The sequence below is a fragment of the Euprymna scolopes genome, chromosome 46 (assembly GCF_053919585.1).
Source record: "Euprymna scolopes isolate OS-2025 chromosome 46, ASM5391958v1, whole genome shotgun sequence".
NCBI classification, from domain to species: Eukaryota; Metazoa; Mollusca; class Cephalopoda; order Sepiida; family Sepiolidae; genus Euprymna; species Euprymna scolopes.
Genome location: NC_136527.1, coordinates 142,491,497 through 142,515,939, shown reverse-complemented (window position 1 = coordinate 142,515,939; position 24,443 = coordinate 142,491,497). Strand labels below are relative to the sequence as shown.

Here is a 24,443-nt window from a genome sequence, read left to right as displayed (position 1 = left end):
CCCCATTTCCAGCCTGTGGCGATCATCTACCAGAGTGCAATGCACTAAAACAAGTCAGTGGCTCGGTGTTGATGGTCAATCTCTGACAAACCCATACCTCTTGGTAGATAGCCTTGTTTCAGGTTTCAAGTGACACCTTCATCTTCATGGCATGCTTTCATAACTTTAATACATCTTTATTCAAAAAATTAAATTTTATATAAAAAATTAATCTTTATTTATAAAATTGATTTTTATATAAACAATCAATTATTATATAAAAATTAATATTTATAAAAAAATTTTTATATAAAAAAAAAATCAATTTTTACACAAAAATTAATCTTTATTTAAAAAATCAATTTTTATATAAGAAATTCATCTTTATTTAAAAAATTAATTTTTATATAAAAAATCAATTTTTATATAAACAAATTAATTTCTATATAAAATTAATTTTCATATAAAACAATCAATTTTTATATAAAAATTAATTATATATTTAAAAATTGATTTTTTATATAAAAATTAAATTTTATATAAAAATCAATTTTTATTTAAAAATCAATTTTTACATAAAAAATTAATTTTTATTTAAAAAATAAATTTTTATATAAAAATTAATCTTTATTTAAAAAAATAATTTTTATATAAAAATAAATCTTTATTTAAAAAATTGATCTTATTTAAAAAATTAATTTTATATAAATCTTTAAAAATATCAATTTTCATATAAAAAATTAATCTTTATTTAAACAATTTATTTTTATATAAAAAATTCATTTGATTTTCATTATAAATTAATTGATTTTTTATACAAAAATCAATTTTATATAAAAAAAAATCTTTATTTAAAAAATCAATTTTTTTATAAAAAATATATATAACAATGTATATAAAAAAATTAATCTTTATTTAAAAAATCAATTTTTTTATAAAAAATATATATAACAATGTATACAAAAATAAATCTTTCTGTGTCTAAACATAGATTCCATGAACAAAGGTGCTTTCTTAGAACTGCACGCCGTTTTGGCTGCTTTCCAGCTGACTAAAATACAATCGTCTTCAAGTCCAACGTAAACAAGTTCTTGATGAGCCATTCTACTTAAATAATCCAATTTACCAAATTTACACTACTTAAGATTAATTTTATATTGTTTCATTCATTCGTATCCTCGAGTGGCATCAGGGCCTTGTGGGAAAATAAATAAATAAAAATAATAACAGCAAAGACATTTATTCACGATCAAGTTTCATTTTTTTATGGAGAATGCATTTATTTACAATTTTTTGAAATAAATCAATAATTGTCAATAATTTTTGATAAATCATTTAAAGCAAAACTTTGCTATAAAAATGTTTTGAACAAGTATCACATTTAAGATTGCTATAAAAATGTTTTGAACAAGTATCACATTTAAAATTGCTGTAAAAAAATTTATTACAATTAAGAAAACAAGTTAATCGGGTGTGCAGTACTATATTTCTGACCAAGTGCGTTTATATATTTACAAAAGCTTTATCACTTATCTACTGTCTCCTTGTACAGTAGTCGTCCTCCAGTTGGATGGCTAAAATTCTTTGGTTGATGACACAATTTTTTGTTTTATTTACTTCAGTCGAAGTTCTCAGAAATCAAGAGACTCCCTATTTGGATCTAACACTTGAACTCTATGTTTAGTACAGGGTGGCCCATAAGTCACTTTACATTTTAAAAATTCAATAATTTTTTTCTATTAATATATTTTAATTTCTTGTTTCAGAATTATAAAATAGAATCTTTGGAAATTTTTTGTATAGATAAGTTTACACGAGTGAGGATAAATGAATTTCACTTTGAAAATGGACAGTCAATTGTTGCAATGCAAAGATCTTATATGCGTCATTTCAATGTTCAATATCCTTTTAAAATATATGTTATTGTATTTGTTCAACCTCAGTTAGTAAACATGCCAGGGTATTGGTGGCAAACAAAATGGAGCAACTACACATACAGCTGGAGCAACAATGCAGTTGTTGATTGTGATGTTTCAAGATCGAAAAATCTCTTGAAATTTCGATTTTTAATGGCCTCCACGTTCATCTAATTTGACAGAACTAGACTTTTGGCTTTAGGGATAACTTCAAGTGTATGCAAATAAGCCTCAAAGCATCCAAGAACTTAAGGCAAACATACGCAGGAAATTCTTTCCCTACAACTTCCAATGTTAAGGACTGTCATAAAGAATAGCTTAGAAAGAGCTCGACTTTTCAAAACCGAGAATGGAGGCTACTTAAGAGACGTTATCTTTCGTAATTGTCAGAACAAATTTCCACGCTATAAACTGTGTAATAAAAAAGAATACAATCATTTAAGAAAACGTTATTTGATTTTCAAACTGTAAAGTGACTTATGGGCCACCCTGTATATCTTTCGTTATGGTTTCTTGGTCTTACTGGATTTGAGGACAAGAATTCATCTAGTCTAGTGGAATATCCAACTTCATGCTATTACTTGAGGTAACATCACTTGGAGAAGGTGCACCATTCCTCGTAAAAGCTAATGTGGGTTAGCCATAGTGAGGAGACATTATTTGGGCAGTGAATACTATGTGATTTTGAATATTTGGTCAGGGTTTATTTCTATAGAAAAAGGTATCCTCATACCAGGTTGTTCTGACAAACCCCTGTACAGAGAGACCTTAGACACTCGAGGACAGTGTCTAGTAGGCATTCAAGTTCTCTTGCCAGTATGTTTTCAAGAGTATTTTTAAATTGGAAGTGGCTCAAACTTTCTACTTTTGTGTTGTTGATGAGACTACTAACGTGTCTTTTCATATGCACTTTTAAACTTTGGAACTCGATGCAAAAGCTTAGCAGTTGGATGTTACGTGATTCACTCTACTTTTTGTGTGACTTTTTGTTTTTTTATTTCATTTTAAGAGATCAAGGGAGCTAACTCTTGATTCCATTACGATTTAAATTCATATCTGAAACTCTTTTAAGAATTTATGGCTGCTGTTTGTATTCTGTTACACCTTGATCTTCCACGAATGCTTCAAAGTATTTCTGAAGATTATTTTTTATTAAGCCAGTTGCTCCTATCACAACCAGTATATTTTTTTTTTCATAGAGACTATGTTGTTTTTCGATCATTTTTTTTAGGTCCTATTATTTTTTATGAATCCATTTGTGAGTAAGCCTTGATCTTGACTGGCTACAATGAGTCTTTCCTCATCAAATGGAAGTCTCCCACTCTTGAGCCATTGGAGTGAAGCATCCCTGTCTATAAACTCCTGTTTAAGCTCCTCCAGAAACTTTCTTGCTCTTTTATGTTATTCCCATCCTAGTTTTCTTGTGTCTATTTCGATTTTTCTTTCTTTTCTTTTTTGCAATCTGTATTGCTGGGTTAATCATATACCGTGGCAGTATTTTCCAGTGTGACACTCCCAAAGTTTCCATGAACAAAACTTCTTTCTTAGAACTGCAAACCTGTGGAATTCTCTTCTGTTTTTCTGCTTTCCAGCTGACTACAATATGGCCGTCTTCAAGTACAATGTAAATAAATTCTTGATGAGCCGTTCCCCTTAAGTAATCCAATTTTACCAAATTTATACTTCTAACGATTACTATATTATCCTTTTGACCACTGTACAATCTTTAACCCTCGAGTGGCCTCTGGACCTTGATAAGTGGTTATTCCTTTGTAAAAAAAAAAACTGAGTCTTTCCTCATCAAAAGGAAGTCTCTCACTCTTAAGCCATTGGAATGAAACCTCCCTGTCTATAAATTCCTGTTTCAGCTCCTCCAAGAATTTTTCTGCTCTTTTATGTTGTTCTCATCCTTGTTTTTTGTGTCTATCTCGATTTCGGTGTATTTCTTTCTCTTTTTTTTTTGCAATCTGTGTTGCTGGTTCATCATATACCCCGGCAGTATTTTCCAGTATGTCACCCCCAAAGTTTTCAGCAAACTTTGTGACTGAGGTTTGTTGGGGTAGGCGTTCATGGTTGTCCCTCACTATTTCTATTGACATATCTGTTGAGCTTTTAATATACTGCCCCATGCTTACTATGGTGGTTCGATATGCATGGTTTATTTCAGTGAGACCAAGGCCACCCTCTTTTTATGATAGGTATATCCTGTCCATACATTGGTTTTGATATATTATTTTATATAAGGTTAGGAGTTTCCTGGTCTTTGTATCTAACCTATTGATATTGCATTGAGGCCAGTCAATAATGCCAAACCCATGTGGGATGACAGGGATTGCAAGTTGATTTATGGCAGTTATTTTGTTTTGGGGGCTTAATTTGGATTTGAGGATCTTCTTTTTAATGTACGCTTGATTCTGTTATGATTTAAATTTATATCTGAGGGCTCTTTTAAGAATAGATGCTGTTCCCTTTATGGCTGTTGTGTTTCATTACAGCTTAGTCTTTTGGGGATTGCTTCTAAGTATTTCTGAAGATTCTTTTTTATTAGGCAGTTGCTCACATCACAACTGGTATAATGTTTATTTCTTTTGAAGACCATGTTGTTTTTAGATCATTTTTTAGCTCCTGATATTTTGTTATCTTTTCCCGTTCAGCTCTATTAAGGCCAAAATCATTTGGGATTGTGACATCGATAATGAGCGCAGTTCTTGTGGGCTTGTTCCATATTACACTATCTGGTTTGATGGCCTTGTCTTTTATGTATCTGCTTGCCTGTATGTCTTTGTCATAAAACACGGTCACTTTTCCATTTGATGTTATCCGTGGTGGTTCATGTTTCCAGATGTTCGATGACCTGTCTAGTTGCATCTCTCCACAGATTTTCCAATGTAAGTATCTACATACTTTGTTGTGGCTGGCAGTGTAATGATCATCGGCTAGACGGATCTTGCATCCAGACATTAGGTGGCTTGGGCTTTCAACAGCCGAGTGACAGAATCTGCATTGGTCGGTTTTTTGTAGACCAGCCATTTTCTTAAATCCATTTGTGAGTAAGCCTTGGTCTTGTGCAGCTATAATTAACCGTTCTACGTAAAATGGAAATTTGTCATTTTTAAGCCATTGTAGTGAAGCCTCCTTGTCAATGTTGTTCTGGTTCAGTTCTTCCATGAACCTGCCTGCTCTCTTATGTTGTTGCCATCCTTCTAGTCTTGTCTTCAGTTCCTTTTTTGTATACTCCTCTCTCTTCTTTTGGGCGATTAGGGTGGCTGGGTTGTCATATGCTTCTATTATGCTGTCTTTTCCCTTGTTTTATTTTAATTCAGTCAAAGTTCTCAGAAATCAAGGGACACATGACCTGGAGCAAACACTTGAACTCTATATGAGATACATGAATATTCGAATGTTCTATTAAAGTTCTTTATCTCTCAAACACTAAGTTAGTAAAGAAATTGAGAACATAATCTTCCTCTCCCCAATTAACCATTTTCATATGTTGTAGTATATCTTTCATTTTGGTATCTTGGTCTTACTTTTCATATGTATTTTTAAATCCGAACTTGATGCAAAAGCTGTACCACATATTTCACAAACACAAGGTTTGTCTTTCGTGTCTCATCATTGCATGTGTTCTCAAGTATTTGTTAGTGAAAACCCAATACCACAAAATTCACAAACACATGGTTTTTCTCCAGTATATGTTGGTAGTTTCAAATCTGGACTCATTGAGGTAGTAAACAGGTTAATTTTCCCTCACTTATTAACTTATATATATATATATATATATATATACATATATATATACACATATATATATGTATATGCATTTTACTTTTTTGGTCTGTCTGGATTTCAAAATAATTTGTTTCAAGTGTATTTTTAAATTGGAACTGGCTCAAGCTTTTTACTTTTTGTGTCATTGACGAGACAATTTATGTGTGCCTTTTCATATGTATTTTTAAATCCGAACTTGATGCAACGGCAGTACCACATATTTCACAAGAACAAGGTTTGTCTGTGGTGTCTCTCATCATCGCATGTGTTTTCATGTGGCATTCTAAAGTATCCGTGAGTGAAAACCCAATGCCACAAACTTCACAAGAATAGGGTTTCTCTCCTGTTTGTGTTGTTGGTTTTGCATCTGAACTAAATAGAAATGCTGAACGACTGCACGGCTTTTCTCCGTTCGGTCCAAGTCTCAGTTTGTGTTTCTTTAAGCTGCCACTTTCCGCAAACGCTTTATGACAGACGTCGCACGAAAATGGACGCTCACCCGTGTGAGTGCGCATGTGCACTTTTAAGTACGCAGCGGCAAATGTTTTGCCGCAGATTTTGCAGTCGTCTTCTCGGGTGTGCGTTTGCATGTGGTTTTTAAAATCAGAACTTGTTGAAAATGCTGTGCAACAGATGCGACAAAAAAACGGCCGTTTATCTGTGTGACCTCGCATATGAACCGTCAACAAAGACTTACTTGAAAAAGTTTGTTCGCAAACTTCGCACGAGTAAATTTTCTCCTTAGCGTCCGTCTCTTTCTTTTTATCATCGTCTTCAACAGTGTTCGATCTTGGTTTTAAATCCGAATTGATTGCAAGTATTTTATATGAAAACGGTTTCTGCTCAGTGCTTGTTTCTCCAGCGTGTTTAAAATCCGAATTAACAGTTATCACTTTATATGAAAACGGTTCCTTAAGTTTTTGTCCGCCCGTGTGAACTTGGATGTGCTTTTTCAACGAATATTTATCCGTGAAAGTCTTTTCGCAGATTTGGCACGAATACGGTTTCTCTCTAGTATGCGATCGATTGTGTTTCGTTAAACTGCAGCGTGATGTAAAAGCTGCACTGCACATTCGGCAACGAAACGGTTTCAATCCAGTATGCATATGCAGGTGTTCACCGAGTTTGATTTCAGTCGGAAAAGCCACTTCGCAAATCTGACATGCATAAAGTTTCTGCCCCCTGTGTGCGCGAGCATGGTAGTTAAGATCGGAAGTAGATTTGAATATCATTTGGCAAACGCTGCAAACAAATGTTTCGTCACTTTTATTTGTTTCCATGTTTTTTCTGAAATTTGTTATTCAATTTTAGTCTCTCTCTGTATGCATGTACTATATATATATATATATAGTAATAGAATTTTTAAAAAGTATTTTATGTATAGATATGTATAGGAATAGTATTTAAAATATATATATATAAAAATAGCATTTAAAAAATATTTATTGATCTATACATACAGTATTTAAAAAAATATATAGTAATAGATTAAAATTTTTTTATGTATATATCTATATATATAGTAATAGTATTTAAAAATATATATATATATATATAGTATTAAAAATGTCTGGCTCCCTCCCTTGCCAATGTCTGGGCCCCCCCTCCCAAACTTTCATGTAAAACACTCGTCTATCTGAAACCACTATCAATAATTTCCCCTACTCTTTATTTGTGACTAAACCTATATATATAGTATTAATAAGAATATTGTATATATATATCTATATATCTATATATATATATATATATATATATATATATATATATATATATATTTGTTGCTTTTTTAACGATAAATATGGTTAAATAGTGGCTTTGCCTTGAAGCTGATTTTTATTTACTTAGGAAGTCGCCTATAATTTATTTGGACGTATATAACATTTTATTTATTTTTATTATTTTTAAAACAGTAATCTACACATATATATATATAGTAGTAATAAAAATATATATATTTGTAAGAAGAAAGACATGAAACCTAAATAGGTTAAAGTCTGCTAAAATTGATTCAAATCTAAACTGCGCATAAACATCAATTTATAGATGTATATTTAATGTTCTGAGAATAAATTTCCTCTTCTTTCCAGGTGCATTCTTGATGAACATTGCAAAATTTTGGAAATCCTTTTGCTGCAAACGTTTATAAAGTTTACATCTTTTCGATCTGGAACTGTTATCTGCAAATAAAAAAGAAATTTTATTAAAACTCAGATGAATTCTTTTGGGATTATTTCGCATGCAATATTATACACTGGATATTAACTTTCGTTTCATTTTATTGTGAAGAACACCTCATTTCTGATAAGATTCTCTTCCCTGCAACTTCACGAGACGAGACATTTTGAGCCTGTCCCTGCTTTATCATTATTTTCATGGCGTTCGTCTGAGCTCGAATCTATGGCCAAACTTTCACAAAAAACACTAGATTATAACCATAACCACTATCAATTTTTCCCATGTGTTGAAATCTATTTCACAAAAAACACTAGATTATAGCTATAACCACCATCAATTTTTCCCGTTGAAATCTAAATGAATGTTGACGTTCTTTTTCTATCAGGTTGGTACAAAAATAATGTTGATTTTTGAAAATTTTATTAATCAAAATAAAAAGAATTAGAATCGACACATTTTTGCCAACGAGAAACAAGTTTATTCATCCCATTAGCATAGAAATCCAGAGTTCTGGAAGCGATGAAATCATTGAAGGCCGATTCGGCATCATCTCAACTTTGGAAGCATTTTTCATGCAGGAAGTTGTTGAAATGCTTGAAAAAGTGATAATCAGTGGGTGAGAGATTCAGTGAATATGAAGGATGAGGCACAGTCTCATGGCCCAATTCGTTCAGCTTCTGCAGAGTCAGTTGAGCAACATGTGGGTAAGCGTTGTCATGGAGGAGAATTGATCCCTTCATATCAACCATTCTCGGACACATACGTTGGAGTTTCTGGTGCATTTCATCAATTTGTTGGCAGTACTTCTCTGCCGTAATCGTTTCACCCAAATTCAAGAAGCTATGATGGAGGAGACCGGCCACAGACCACCAAACAGTCACCATAAGCTTTTTTTGGTGCAATTTCGGTTTCAGGGATTGTTGTAGAGCTTCTCTGGCATGCAACCACTGTGCTGAACGTCATCAGTAGTTGTCGTAGTCTCATCAAACATCACAATCCGCTCGAGAAATGGGTAATTTTTGTTGTGCAGTAGAAGTGTAGAAGACAACTCAAAATGACATTTTTTGATTATTGTTTAATTTATGCGGCACCCATTTATCCAACTTTTATGACTTCCCTATTTGTTTTAAATAGCAAACAACTGTTGAGTGGTCGACCTCGTGTTTAACAGCAACTTCTCATGTAATTTTGCGAGGATCAGATCCTAGAAGCACCTTATCTTACTTTGATAGAGTTCAAAATTGTCTTCAAAATCTTGTAAGTGATGCCCTTTTTTCTTCTCTGCAACCTTTTGAACAGAAAAGACGTTGCGAGCCTGTCTCTGTTCTATCATTATTTTTATGGCAAGTACTCAACTGAACTCCAGTCTATGCCCCTCCCTTTACCAAACTTTCACGAAAAACACTCATCTAGCTGAAACCACTATCAATAATTTCCCCCAATCTTTATCTGTGCTTAAACCTAAACGTGGATTCCATGAGCAAAGTTTGTTTCTTAGAATTGCCTGCATGTGAAATTGTTTTCCATTTCTCTACTTTCCAGCTGACTACAATACGATTGTCTTCAAGTCAATGTAAACAAGTTCTTGATGAAGCTGTCCTCTTAAGTAATCCAATTTACCAAATGTCCACTACTACCAATTACTACGCCATTGACTACCAGACTCTCATTGACCCTTATCCTCGAGTGGCCTCCAGGCCTCAATAAGTGGTGTAAAAAGATTATCTTCACAGTTTAATTTTCTTATTTTTCTTCTCCTCTTAATTCTAATGTGAAATGACAAAACACTAAAAGCACTTTACATCAAAACAACACAACCAAAAATAACATTAATTATGAATCTTGCAAAAAAATCTTTTTATAGAAAGCACAATTGTCACTTTGAAAACAATCCGAAGCTGACACCATGAGAAATCAAAAAAGAGGAGTCTGACGTTTCTGAATTTTTTGTTCTCATCTTGAGTGTGATTTTCACAACGTTTCGGTCGATATAACCTCCGACCTTCTCCAGGTGTATCTTGTCGAACTCGGGAATGTTTCTGTCGAACTTGAGAATTTGGATGAAATTTCGAACAGAACCCTTTATTTACTTCATGAGAGTAGCATGCCCTTGTTCCTTCAGCCATGACTGGATAGAGGTCCTTAGTAATTCGCAAATGTATTTTTCAGTCGCCCACACTGAGGATTGGACCTTCAACCTTCAAGAGAAGATCACTTTTACAATTGATTTTTCCCAGGACTCTTACCACTGCACCACGGGTTCTTGCACAAGGACCCGTGGTGCAGTGGTTAGAGTACTGGAAAAAATTACTTAGGACCTCTATCCAGTTATAGCTGGCAGAAATTCTGTCCAAATTCTCAGAGTTCAACAGAAGCACTCCAGATGAGAACAAGTAGTCCGATGAATAATAATACAAATTGTCACTTTTTTGTTTGTTTCAATTTACCTTGGTAGAAATTCTTAGAAATCAATTCCATATGAGATACATAGATATGAGATACATAGATATGAGATACATAGATATGAGATACATAGATATATCTGAGCACTCAACCAAAGTTATTCTCCACCTTTCAAATGTTGAAGTGGCAAAGAACATTTTTTCTCTCCCTAATTACCCAGTTAACCATGATACAGTATATTCTCTTTTGGTTTCATGGTTTGACTGGATTCTAGGACAAGAATTCATCATGTCTGGTGGAGTATCATGACTAAGTGCTGTTACTTGATGTGACATCACTTGAAGAATGTTACTTGATGTGACATCACTTGAAGAATGTGCAGCATTCCTTGTCTTAGTGTGCAATCCTGGTGAGATCTTATTTCAGCTTTGCATATTTATTTTGAATGTGTGACATAATATTTTAACAAAAATAATGTTAATTAGGAATCCAGACGTAATATTGATCATTCATTATTCCTTTTAGATTGGTTAATTTACAATCGACTGTCTTTCGATTCTCATCTATCATATATATATACTTTGAGGGTGTGTTGAGCAAAAAAAAAAAAAAGTGTCAGGTAGGCAGGCTCGAACCCGTACTGCGAAGGAGGAAAAGAATGTGAAAAAAAAAAAGTGACGTCTTTGCCGTTGCGTTCATCGCCAAGCCAGAAGTGGTGAAAGTTTAAGTTAAGGCCAGTCAATCAAACAAGAGAGGATAACTTTTGAAAATATTGGCAAAAAAAACGGCCCCTTGTAGAAAAATGCCTAGTTGAGGGTGAAAAAATTAATATTTTTAGCCAAATTTTCAATATTTGTCGTCCGAAGGGTCGAGCTTCAAAACAAAACCAATCTCGTGAAAATCTGTTGTTTCTGTCAAAGTTTTAGGCATACAAACATACATACCAGCTGCCAACATTGCTTTTTATTGAAACCAACCGAGAGCTCTTTCTAGTATCGTTGCTGTTTGTGCATCTGTCGACGAAAACCTTTTGACAGATACATCAAACAATGACAAAACCTTTTGACAGATACATCAAACAATGACAAAATTGGTATCGTTTGAAAGCTCATTCTCTAGGCCAACTAATATCCAAAAATTGGCCCAAAACATTGATTGTTTGACCCTCAACTGGGCCGTTTTTCACAAGGAGGGGGCACTTTTTTGTCAACATTTTTGAAAAGTCATCATATGCCTTGCAATGACTTTATTTCAAATGCCGCCAATGTTGTTCGCTGTGATCGGACATAGGTTAAACCATTCACTTTTTTTAGAATTACACGTTTGAGCCTTACTTTTTCCTTTATGGGTGCTCACTATTATTTTCAATTTTTTTAGGGGTTCGATTAATTTAAAAAATTTTTTTTAGCGATCCATTGCTCATTATCTTTACTATCAAACCTTTCCACACCCGGGCAATGCCGGATACCCATGCTAGTCTATATATATAAAAGCGAAAATGTGTGTATGTATGTATGTATGTGTGTTTGTGTGTCTGCTAAAAGCTTTCGACAGACAGAACAAAAATTCATAAACTTGGAATAATGAAGCCCCATCCTTCGCCCGAAAAATATCGAAAAATTGGCCAAAAAACATTCATTTTTTTTCACCCTGAAATCAACAATTTTCTACAGGGGGGGGGGTCAACAAAAACCGTCCTCTCATGGCGAGATCGATTCTACGCATGCGTCAGATGACGTCATGACCTGATTTACTTTAAATAGTTGAAGAACTGAGAGAATCTCATGTACGTCATCATGTTAGCTCAGTTTGTTAGAGTGTTGGTTCGTTATCTAAACGTTTTGGGTACGAATCGTGGTGTGAGATGTCTTTTTTTTATTCGATTTTTTAAATTTAAATATTGAAGCAGGGTTATTTAAGCCATTTTTCACGTAATGTTCGTTTTTCTGTTTTTTTTTTACATCGCTTATTCTTAGCCCCCACCGACACTCAAAAACACCCGGGTACCCACCGATTTTTTAAATTTTAATATCGAAACAGGCTTATTTAAGCTATTTTTCACATGTTTTTTTTTGGGGGGGGGGTATTTTTCACAAGTTTTAACGTTCGTTTTTTTTTTTCAGATTTTTACACTTAACATCGTTCGTTTGCCTTACGTTAGTTTTTTTTGTGTTTTTTGTTTTGATTACCCCTCCCCCACCGCCTGCTTTATTTTTCAGATAAGTTTTAACGTTCGTTTTTCAGTTTTCTTTTTTTAATTCGCTTATTCTTAGGTTTTCATTAAAACCCCCACTTCCGCCCACCACAAACACCCCCAAATACTCGGGCAACACCGGGTACCCCCCCACCCCACACACATTAGTTTTTATTTTGATTTTACCCCCCCCCCTTTGCCTGATGTTAGTTTTTTTTGTGTTTTTTTTTATTTTTTAAAGTTTTTGATTACCCCACCGCCCGAGCACACACACCTCTAAACACCCGGGCAACGCCAGGTACCCCCGCTAGTAATTAATATAAAAGGCAATATGTGTGTTTGGATGTCTGCCAAAAACTTTTCTCATCCACATGGGATTGAGTTGATACCGGTCCCATCTGAAAGAGCGATGTCTTGTTCGAATGATATGTAAGACGTAGAAAAAACACTCAATTTCAGAAAAAAATCATTCCTTTTTAAACGACTTTGACAAGTACACATGCGCTTCATATATTTATTCTTGAATTGATTTGAATAACGTTATTCCACTGACAACATTGTGAGTTGGCTCGTAAGCTTTTAGTTTTCATGCTCGAGCCCACATAACGGTCATCTATTTTTAAAAAAAATTTTTTTAAACAAGGCACTTTTTTTTTTTAGCACTGTCTGGTTGTCATTGATGGACATCCATCCAAGCAGCATAACATTAATACAGGAGTGCCTCAGAAGTCAATCTTTGGACCACTATTATTCCTGATATTCATTAACAACCTCCTGATATGTCCGAGATGGGTATATTTGCTGATGATACATTGCTCTATAACATGCAGGAAGGAAGAACAAATGTACATAAATCTAAGACAATTGCAAAATCGTTAGAAAATGACCGCCAGACTCTAGTGGAATGGGGCCGCAAATGGACGGTAACATTTAATGCTAGTAAAACTAAGCTGCTCTTCTATAACAATTACATGACACCTCTCCAACCGCCTATATCTATGAAAAATAATATCCGACCTGAGAATTCTACCTTCAATCTCCTCAGCTTAACATCAATATGATGTAGAAATACATTGAGGATATTGCGAAGGCAAGTTCCCTCTATCAAACTAGAAAACTACTCACACCTGAGAGTATCTTGTACCTCTACAAGGCCACCATTTATCCATGTATGGAGTATTGTTGCCACATTTGGGCTGGTAGGGTCCAAAAAAACATTTTCCAATTTAATAGGTCCCACTTTGTCAACTAGGCTCCAACCCATCACATGTGCCTGTTTTACAAATATTTTAATGGAATATGCTCTGATGAACTCATTGCATTTGTGCCCCCTTGACATACATATCCCTGACAAACCTGCTTAGCAACAAAATCTCACACATTCACTGTTGATGTCCCTAAATGCCAGAAAGTTTTCTATTCTAATAGTTTCTTCTCTTGAATAGCTAAACTTTGGAATTCCCTTTCTGTTACCTGCTTCCCTGGCTGTATTGATTTGCAGAAGTTTAAATGTAATGTAAACCAACATCTTGTTAATCTTTCCTAGACATGGTAGCCCCTTATGTCCAAGTGGTGATATGCCTTATTAGGGGTGAACATGAGTATAAAAAAAACATATTTACTGAAAACTGCTTTTAAAATATAAGTTCATTTAAAATTGAATACGTATCAAAAGTTTCATGGAAATCTGACCATTAGTAAATTTTTGCTGGATTTTTTGGTGAACCTGAAGAACCTTGCCCCATCCTTCTCTATTTTTTATTTGTCTTTTTTTTTCAAATTTTTCAGGGGATTATTACCAGATTATGAAAAAATTTTCAGGGGATTATTACAAGATTATGAAAAAATTTTTCAGGAAATTATTACCAGATTATGAAAAAAATTTTCAGGGGATTATTACCAGATTATGAAAAAAATTTTTCAGGGGATTACTACCAGATTATGAAAAAAAATCCATATTTAAATATATACTATTATCAGTTGAATTGACAAGAAAAAGAAACTTTAATTTTTAAAATATTAAAATGTTAAAATTCCATTATTTCAAAACGTTCCATTACAACATAGATTTTTAATTTTTGGTATTTAAATTTTTAAAAATATTTTCATATAATATAAATACTTATAATATAAACATGACTCTTCTCAGTTATTTTATTGCCAGATTAAAACAGATTGAAAAATATTATTGTAAAAAAAATAAATATTTGTCTCTTTTTACCAAAGAAAAGGAAGCCGGTAATTAACACTTGTTCATATATAGCAAAAGCGTATTTCATATTTAATATACAAATGTTTATAATATTATTAATCGTTAAACTGTGTAAATCTTAAAACCTAACAAAATTATAACAAAGATTAATTATTAATTGCAGTTTGAAGAAGATAAACAAAGGTTTTAAAAAATCATTAAGTTGCTTCTGCTCTTCCATAGTTCATATAGTTAACACAAGTCTGACATCACGGGATTATGTGCTCCGTTCTTCACAATCATTCAGAAGTGGCTAAAGTATGTAGACTTACCTTTAAAAGGTTGATTTTTAGGGTCAGGGTTTGGATTTCATAGGTACGGCCAATAATGGCAGAATAAAGATGGGAACAAAAGGGAAAAAAATATTTGTACACGTGAAAAAAAGTTATAATGGAAAACTAGTGGGACATGTTCAAATTCCACACGACTCATTCATATTGATGTTGGCATTCATATGTAATTGATATTGATGTTGGCATTCATATGTAATTGATATTGATGTTGGCATTCATATGTAATTGATATTGATGTTGGCATTCATATGTAATTGATATTGATGTTGGCATTCATATGTAATTGATATTGATGTTGGCATTCATATGTAATTGATATTGATGTTGGCATTCATATGTAATTGATATTGATGTTGGCATTCATATGTAATTGATATTGATGTTGGCATTCATATGTAATTGATATTGATGTTGGCATTCATATGTAATTGATATTGATGTTGGCATTCATATGTAATTGATATTGATGTTGGCATTCATATGTAATTGATATTGATGTTGGCATTCATATGTAATTGATATTGATGTTGGCATTCATATGTAATTGATATTGATGTTGGCATTCATATGTAATTGATATTGATGTTGGCATTCATATGTAATTGATATTGATGTTGGCATTCATATGTAATTGATATTGATGTTGGCATTCATATGTAATTGATATTGATGTTGGCATTCGGTAGATGTTCAGAGTAAATGGAGATACTCTGATATTATTGTAGCTTTTTTGTTAAAACTGCAAAAGTATTTATCTAAGCTAGCACGAATGCCCGGCAAAGCCCAATCGTAAAAGTATGCTTAATTATGATAGTTTAATTTATGCATATATATATATATATATCTGCATATATATATAGTTAATGTTCTATCGATTTTTATTTATTATAAAGTTGCGATTTCAAAAGTAAAATATATCCATATGACTTGGGTCCATTAGTTTGAATCGAAACAAAAACTTATGAAAAAATATATGTACATAACTTGAGTTCCTTCAGCCAGTAATTATTGAATTAAATAAAAAAACACCTTGTTTGCACAAAAAATGGTTTAATTAGCCCCCAGAATCAGAGATTCTAACTTCGGTTAAGCATAAAAAAAACAAAGTCATGTGTGGACTCTACGGAAATCGAAAATGCCAGAAAATGATGTCAGATAGTTGGAGGAGAGATAGGAATGCTGATTTTCATTTTTTTTTCTCAGCCGTGTATCTGTACATTCCTATCATGAACGTTTGTTTAATTTTAACATGTTTTAATTTATTTTTCAGTGTTCTTGCTTTTAAATAAAAAAAAATATTTTTCAAGATTATGTAAAAATTGTTACACAGAAAGTTACATGACATTTCTGAACTTTTGAGATGAGGATTGAATATTTGTACTACTATTCATCGGACTACTACTACTACTACTATTCATTGGACTACTTGAGTGTGATTTTCACAACGTTTTGGTCGATGTAACCTCCGACCTTCTTCAGGTGTATCTTGTCGAACTCGGGAATGTTTCTGTTGAACTCAGAAATTTGGATGGAATTTTGAGTGGAACCCTTTATTTACTTTATGAGGGTAGCATGCTCTTGTTCTGTCAGCCATGACTGGATAGACATCCTAAGTAATTTGCAAATGTATTTTTTTCGGTTGCCCACACTGAGGATTGGACCTTCAACCTTCAAGAGAAGATCACTTTTACAATTTATTTTTTCCAGTACTCTAACCACTGCGCCACGGGTTTGAGTTTGACAGAAACATTCTCGAGTTCCACAAGATACACCCAAAGAAGGTCGGAGGTTATATTGACTGAAACGTTGTAAAAATCACACTCACAATGAGAACAGTAGTCCGATGAATACAGAAAGAATGTATATTCAAGCAAGAAAAATATTAAAATCTTACATATAAAAATTATGCAAAACATGTAATTTAAAAAAAGTAAAAATATTTTTGCAATAATAATTTTTTTGTGTGAAAATACTAAATAAACAATGCTTAATTCAATAATATCGGTAGTTTGAGAAATTAATATACGGAGGCCCAAAATCTGAGACAGTCAAAAAGCTGTCTGAAAATGATGTCATGTAATTAAAAGGAAGGAGAGGTGCTGAGTTTCTTTTTCCCCCCTAGACGGGCATCCGTACATTTCTATTGTAAACGTTTGTATAATTTTTTCCATTTTTTAATTTAATTATTTTTCTATGTTCCTGTTTTTAAAATTAATTTTTTTACAATTATTTTTCAATATTATATAAAAATTATGTTACATGGAAAGTTTCAGATCCTTTCAAGCAAGGAAAATATTAAAATCTTACATATCATATGAAACCTGTAATTTAAAAAAGAAAAGTAGAAATATTTTTTGCAATAATTTTTACGTGTGAAAATATTAAATAAGCATTAAATAAGCAATGCTTAATTCAATGATAATTAATTTTTCCTCAACTGATATCAAATTCATTAAAATCGATTTTAGGGGATTTTTTTTGTAATTTTTGTTTTTATAATTTACGATGCTTTATTTTCATAAAAAAAGCAAAAATTCATTTTTTTTTACTACAGAAAATCATAACTTTAATAAAAGTATTTTTTGTTTAAACAAAATATTTCCACTAAGATTTAAATAAAAATAATTAGTTCAACATATTCCGCGATCATTATAAATATTGAAAATTTCATTAAAATTGATTAACTTCCTGATTTTTTATGAATTTTTTAGCAAAGGGAGGGGGGGGGTCAAAATGTTTATACATTTTGAACATCGGCATTCATTTTGCACTTACCTATAACTTACTCTTCTACCTACCTGAAAGGTAGAAATATTTTTTTAATTATAATTTTTTTCTGTGAAACAATGCATTTTTTTATTTTTTTTTTTATTCAATTTTCACCCCAAACAAGGCACAGTGCCACTTTGAAGTAGGGGGCTACTATTAGGGAATTAATTTGCGGGGTCATTATGAAGGGAGAAGAGTAGAAAGATGTTTGTTAACATTACACTTGAACTTCTGCATATCATTGCAGTTGGGAAAGCAGAATCCCGGAAGGGAGTTCTAAAGACCCGCAGTTCTGGGGAAGAAACTATTGGAGTAAAAGGCTTTCTTGCACCTAGGGATCTCTACTGTAAAGGGATGAGACTTAGTAGCTTGTCGGGTTTGCCGGGGGTAGTTACGTCGGGGAGGTACAAGTGTTTGCAGTTCGTCAGAGCATTCACCATTAAAGTATTTTTAGAACAGGCAGAGGGATACAACATCTCGTCGATGGGACAGAGGTTGAAGCCTAGATGACAGTTCAGGACCTATCAGGTTGGCGACTCTTTTTTGAACCCTGTCCAGGAGCGAGAGACAAGCAGCAGATGCACCAGCCCAGATGTGACAACAGTACTCCATACATGGGCGAATTGTTGCCTTATAGAGGTATAGGATACTGGCAGGCGTAAGTAGTTTTCTAGCACGGTAGAGGGAGCCAACCTTCCTTGCAGCAGCCTTGGCAATGCTCTCAATGTATCTATTCCAGTTCATATTCCCTGTAAACGTTAGGCCGAGGAGTTTAAAAGAAGTACTTTCAGGCAATGTGTTCTTGGCCATTGCTATTGGTGGTAGAGAAGGTTTCTTGTAGTTATTGAAGGAAACAAGCTTAGTCTTAGCAATTCAATAATAATATCGGTAGTTCGAGAAATTAATTTGAATATATTATTTATTGACCTTTTCTCTTCAATTTGTGATATAAACTTACAGGTTTCATATGATATGTAAGATTTTAATATTTTCAATTTGTGATATAAATTACAGGTTTCATATGATATGTAAGATTTTAATATTTTCCTTGCTTGAAAGGATCTGAAACTTTCCATGTAACATAATTTTTATATAATATTGAACAATATAATATGAAGACTTTGAAACATAAATTAATTATTTACTTTTTAATAGACATTTCAAAATGAGAGGCGTGAATTATTCGACCCCCTGTCTTTCCAAGCTTATAACTCCTCGAAAAATGTAATTCAAGCCCTAATTTTTTTTTCAATTAAAGGAGCAAGGACCAAGGTTTCATTAAAAAAACAAAAAAAACAAAAAAAAAAAAACCAAAAACAACAATGTGTTTTTTTTTTTAAAAAAGGTTTTAAACTTCGGACTTTACAGGTAAATTTCTAAAAAACGGGTTTTTTTTTTGTTTTAAATTTGAATATATTATTCATTGACCTTTTCTCTTCAATTTGTGATATATAAGACTTTGAAACATAAATTAAGTATTTACTTTTTAATAGAAACTTGAAAATGGGGGGGGGGGGCGTGAATTAAAAAAAAAAACATTTGTCTAAAATATTATATTCGGTTTATTGGAAAGAACATAAAATTTCACATTGACCCTGAAAATATCGTAAAAATAGAATCAATAGAAAAGATTTTTAAAGTTTAAAAATTGAAAAATATTGAGTTCGGAAAATTCATTACTGTTTAAAAAAATATATATATATATTTCTATTACTTTTAAAACAACTTTAATAGTTCATTTTGGAAGTATAATCCATAAAGAAAATAAATAACCCACTTTTAACAGAGAAATTACGAGATTTTTATATTTTATTCGCAGTTTCGTGTTAGGGGTGTCAAAAATTCCTACAAAAATTCTGATACACCTAGTACCTGTTAGGGTTCCAACTATGGGTTGAATAGAAACCGACTTGAAAAAAAAATACATATTTTATTAAAACATTCTGGATTCGGCATTAAATAACCTGAAAAGGGTTGATATGCCAACCAACAACAATTCCAAAAGCCATTCTTAACATGAGGGGGTTGGGGGGGGGTGTTTATTCCGAAAGCCGCTCTTAACATGGCGAGGTTGGGGGGGTGTTTATTTCGAAAGCCGTTCTTAACATGGGGAAGGTGAGGGTGTTTATTCCAAAAGCCGTTCCTAACTTGAGAAGTTAAGAGTGTTTTGTTTATTCCGAAAGACTTTCTTAACTTGGGTAATACCCCCCAAAAAGCAATTCTTTGCAGACTTAGGACAACCAGACCACACTAACTGAACATTCGATAATAATTTAATAATAATATAAAAAAATTAAAAAAATGGACGAAAATAAAATAAATATCGCCATTCATTTTCTTTTTACAACGATGTTTTTTTTTCGAAATTTCGTTATTTTTTCATTTTAATAAAAAATAATATATTCACTTACCTTCAATAAAACATTAAAAAAAAAAAAAACAAATTGATTAAATTATGAAAAAATTTAAACAAGAAATCAATTAAAATTTCTAGAAGGAAAAAAGGCAACAAAAAAAAAATGGATGCCGAATCGATTTCGTCTTTCAAAATCGTGGTGGTGGTAGGAGTAGCTAGTTTGGTAGTAGTATTAGCAAAGATCTGACATGGTAGGAGAGTTGCCAAATTGGCCTTTTTAAAGCCAAAACTGGCAAATTCGGCATTTTTGAAGTAAAAATTGGCATTCTTTTTCCCTCCAAGCTTTGAAAAAAAAAAAAAAAAAAAAATTGTATTTGGCATTTTTTTGTTTTAATTTGGCTAATTTTGGTTTCCCAAAAAAAATTTTACAAAAATATTTATTTAATTATTAATAATGAAAACATTCTCATTAATTTAGCATCATTAAACTTGGTGCACGAACCGAAACTCAGTAATTGTGCATATTACGAACCGGATTTCTCGTAAATGTTCGCTCGGTCTCGGCAGACCGTTAAAAACGCTCGGAAATCCATTAAAATTTTTATTATTTTATTTTTTAATAGTATTTTCAAATTAAATTCAATTTTTACAATATTTTTGAGGCCTTCGTTAAGATTGGCACTTCTTTGTTCAAAGTCATTCAGCGGAAGTGACGTCAGATAAATTAAAAGGTACGGATATTGCATATAATGTAGCTTTTTTTTTTTTTAAGCAAATATAAGAATAGAAGTTTTATTTAAACGGTTTTTATTTGAATTTTTATAACAAAATTATAACTTTATAATTCTAAATATGTTTATGCACTTTGTTGCGGACCAGGATATAAATACCCTAAACTCGCTACCAGAAAAATTAATGAAACCAATTGAATGAAGGAAACAAAGAACTCAAATGCTGGAATAAAATAAACATGTCATTTATTTTCTGTTGAGAAATGAAAGTCTTTGGTGTACACGTGTTCATTCAACCGTTGACGACTACGCGCGTGGAAGAAAAGGGGAATGCAATAGAGAAACGTGAAGTGGCAAGCCGGCCTGTAGAAAGAGAGGGTTAAGCTCAGTAGAGCGTCACGCACATATCTGTGTTGATGGACCAAAAGGAAGAGGAGATAGAGTGAGAAAGTCAATCCAGGTTATGAAGATAGAAAGCGTATAAAGTGTACGTACTGTCTGTTGGCTTTTTGTCCCACATAGTAGCAAGTGGTGTGAGGCACGCGCGTACGCGCACATGCCGAAAAGGCACGCTGTCGGTCCGTAGACTGTACAGCTCGAAAGCTAGTCCTAAAAGGAAGAAGCCGCTTATTGCTCTTTCTTTTATAGTTGTTTCCGGTGGTCTTTTGCGCATGTGTGGATTTCCTTTGAAAGGGGAAGTGACGTCGTCCATGTGTGCGTACGTGTCCGTACGTTGCGTGTGTATGTATACATGTGAATGTGAGTGTATGTACGCGAACGTGAATATATGTACGTGTGTGGACGTGGGCGCGTATGTTTGTGTTTGCGTATGTATATGACAAGTAATATAGCTTGAAATGTGAACGCATGTTTTTGTGTGAGACTAGAAAAAGCTTGCGCAACTTTAAAAAAAAAAAATTATTTATGGACTTTTTTTAATGCAAATATAAAAATAGGTTTAATTCTTTTAATCTTTATAATAAAATATATCTATGAACTTTTTTTTTTATCAAACATCAGGTATTGGTAATTTTTCAATAATCAAACATAAAAAATATAGCTGTTAAAAAAAATATTTATGAACTGTTTTATTTTTTTGTAAAGTTTTGTCGAAAGTGCTCTTTGCTAGTTTTTTTTTTTTAAATGGAATGGACATAGAGACATTTCGTTCCGTTTAAAATTTTACGTAAAATTTAATGCGAAATCGCACGTATATATATATGTTTAAGGTTTCATTTAAAAAAAACAAAAAAACAACGTGTTTAAAAAAAAAAATAGATTTTGAACTTTGGACTTTACAGGTAAATTTCTAAAAAAGCACTACTTTTTTGTTTTGAATTTGAATATATTTATTGATCTTCAATTTGTGATATATAAAACTTTGGTACATAAATTAATTATTTACTTTTTAATAGACATTTCAAAATAGGGGGCGTGAATTAAAAAAAAGTTTGTCTAAAATATTATATTCGATTTATTGGAAAGAGCATAAAATTTCACATTGACCCTGTTGCGGACCAGAGTATAATACCCTAGCTCGCCACAAGAAAATAATGAAACGAATGGAATTGAAGGAAACAAAGACTCAATTGATGGATAAGATAAATGTCGTTTATTTGCTGTTGAAAGAATTAACGTTTTAGTTATAACATGTGTTCATGTCCGCGCGAGTGTAACCAATGTTTGTTGCGGGATTGGTGTTGTAGCAAGAATAGGAAATGTGTTTTCTTCTCAAGTTCGGGTCACTATCGTTTGTTCGCGCGTGGGAAGAGAAATGAGTGTTGTAGTGAAAAATGGGAATGATAGTCCAGCATGTAGACAAAAGAGTGGATAGAGAGTTGACATCAGTTAGTAGTCAGCTACGCGAAGGTGTTCTCAGGGACCAGTAGTAGATAGAGAGAGAAAAAGTGTGAATGCGTACATATGGTCTGTTAGTTCGTGCCCCATACATAGTCGCAGGTGTGTTGACGCGCGCGAGCGTGCGCCTCCCTTTCGGGTTACCCCAACCTCTCTCGTCGAGAGTTGGTCCTAAAAAGGGTTAGAAACAGCTTGTCTCTTTGTTTTATACTCGTTTCCGGTGGTGTTTGCGCATGTGTATATTTCCCCAGAAAGCGGAAGTGACGTCGTCCATGTGTGCATTCGTGTGCGCGTGTGTGAGTACATGTGTATACGTTAGCGTGTGTGTATATACACGTGAATGTGAGTGTATGTATGCGAACGTGAATAAATGTACGTGTGTGGACGTGGGCGCGTATGCTTCTGTGCGTGTATGTATATGACATAGCTTGAAATGTGAATGTGTATTTTTGTGTGAGACTTGAAAAAGGCTCGTACAACCCTGAAAATATCGTAAAAATAGAATCAATAGAAAAATTTTTATAGATTTTTAAAGTTTAAAAATTGAAAAATAATGAACTCGTAAAATTCAATTGATTTCATTACTGTTTTTTAAAAAATAAAAAATAATATTTCTATTACTTTTTATACAACTTTAATAGTTTATTTTGGAAGTATAATCCATAAAGAAAATAAACAACCCACCTTTTAAAAGAGAAATTACGAGTTTTTTATATTTTATTCGCAGTTTCGTGTTAGGGGTGTCAAAAATTCCTACAAAAATTCTGATACACCTAGTGCTGCTGTGCTTTAAAGACGTGGCCAAACTGGATCTGATCTGATCATGAGGCGTGCCTTGAGTAAGGGTGGTGAAGAAGGATTTGAGAACCTTTGGTTCGAGAGACTGGCGCAGAGAAGACAAAACTAATGACTACGTTTACTGTTGCATTAATCTTTCGTAGATTGCTTGCCATTATATATATATATATATATATATATATATATATATATATATATATATATATATATATATAATGGGTTAAGAAATTCCAACGAAAGAAAGATGTATATTTAAATAAGGGGTAGTCACCAACAATGTGTATTTTTTAACATTATTTTATTATTCCGTGTCTTGGTTTTTCATTGAGAATTATTTTTGGATCATTGTAATAATGTTTTTAAATCATTGAAATCGTTTTTACGTGTTTCAGACGTTCTGTGAAGCGTCCTCGTCAGAAATTATTTTCAAATGTGTTGGAGATGTAAAAATGTCATTTTCGTAGTTCATTTGAATTGTTTCCAAGGGGTGGAGGGGTGTAAGTGTCTATTATTCATTGGCATGTTCAATTTTTATTGCTCTTTTATTGGGCTTGTCGAGGCCGCTGACCTTGGCTGTAGTCACTCGTGTTGTGTTTCTCTCTCTCTTTCTCTCTCTTTCTGCTTGTGTTTTTTTTCCTTTAGTGTAGTGTGTGTGTGTGTTTTTTTTATTGGTTTGAGAATGTGTGTACTGTTTTATAGTATTATGAGGTTATTTGCTTCCCTAGGAAGGTGGCTGTGATCCAAGGTCGTTACTAATGTGTATGTGTGAGGAGGGGGGACCAGCTCTTCTGAAATAAGGGTAGGGGTGCTTTCATTCTATTTTGATATTTATTTTTTGGATTCTTGGATTTTAGTATTGTGATTTTTCGTTTCAGTCTTTTCGGGTATTCCTTATATTATGTTTGTTTAGATAGAGGGGTGTATTTAAAAATATATGTATAGGGGAT

General features: G+C 32.9%; 1 protein-coding gene across 1 annotated transcript; it reads right to left on the bottom strand.

Moving 5' to 3' along the window:
• Positions 1-1,203: 1,203 nt before the first annotated feature.
• Positions 1,204-20,412, bottom strand: LOC145271166 (uncharacterized). The gene is made up of 2 exons (XM_080126697.1): positions 20,166-20,412; positions 1,204-7,846 (listed from the first exon to the last, which is right to left on the bottom strand). Exon 2 carries the CDS (start codon positions 6,944-6,946, stop codon positions 5,825-5,827), a length of 1,122 nt encoding a protein of 373 aa, XP_079982823.1. The 5' UTR covers positions 6,947-7,846; positions 20,166-20,412; the 3' UTR covers positions 1,204-5,824.
• Between the last annotated feature and the right edge of the window lie 4,031 nt (positions 20,413-24,443).

Excerpts from the sequence above, each read along its gene's own strand:
- LOC145271166 (XM_080126697.1), bottom strand. The coding sequence starts at position 6,946 with ATGGAAACAAATAAAAGTGACGAAACATTTGTTTGCAGCGTTTGCCAA.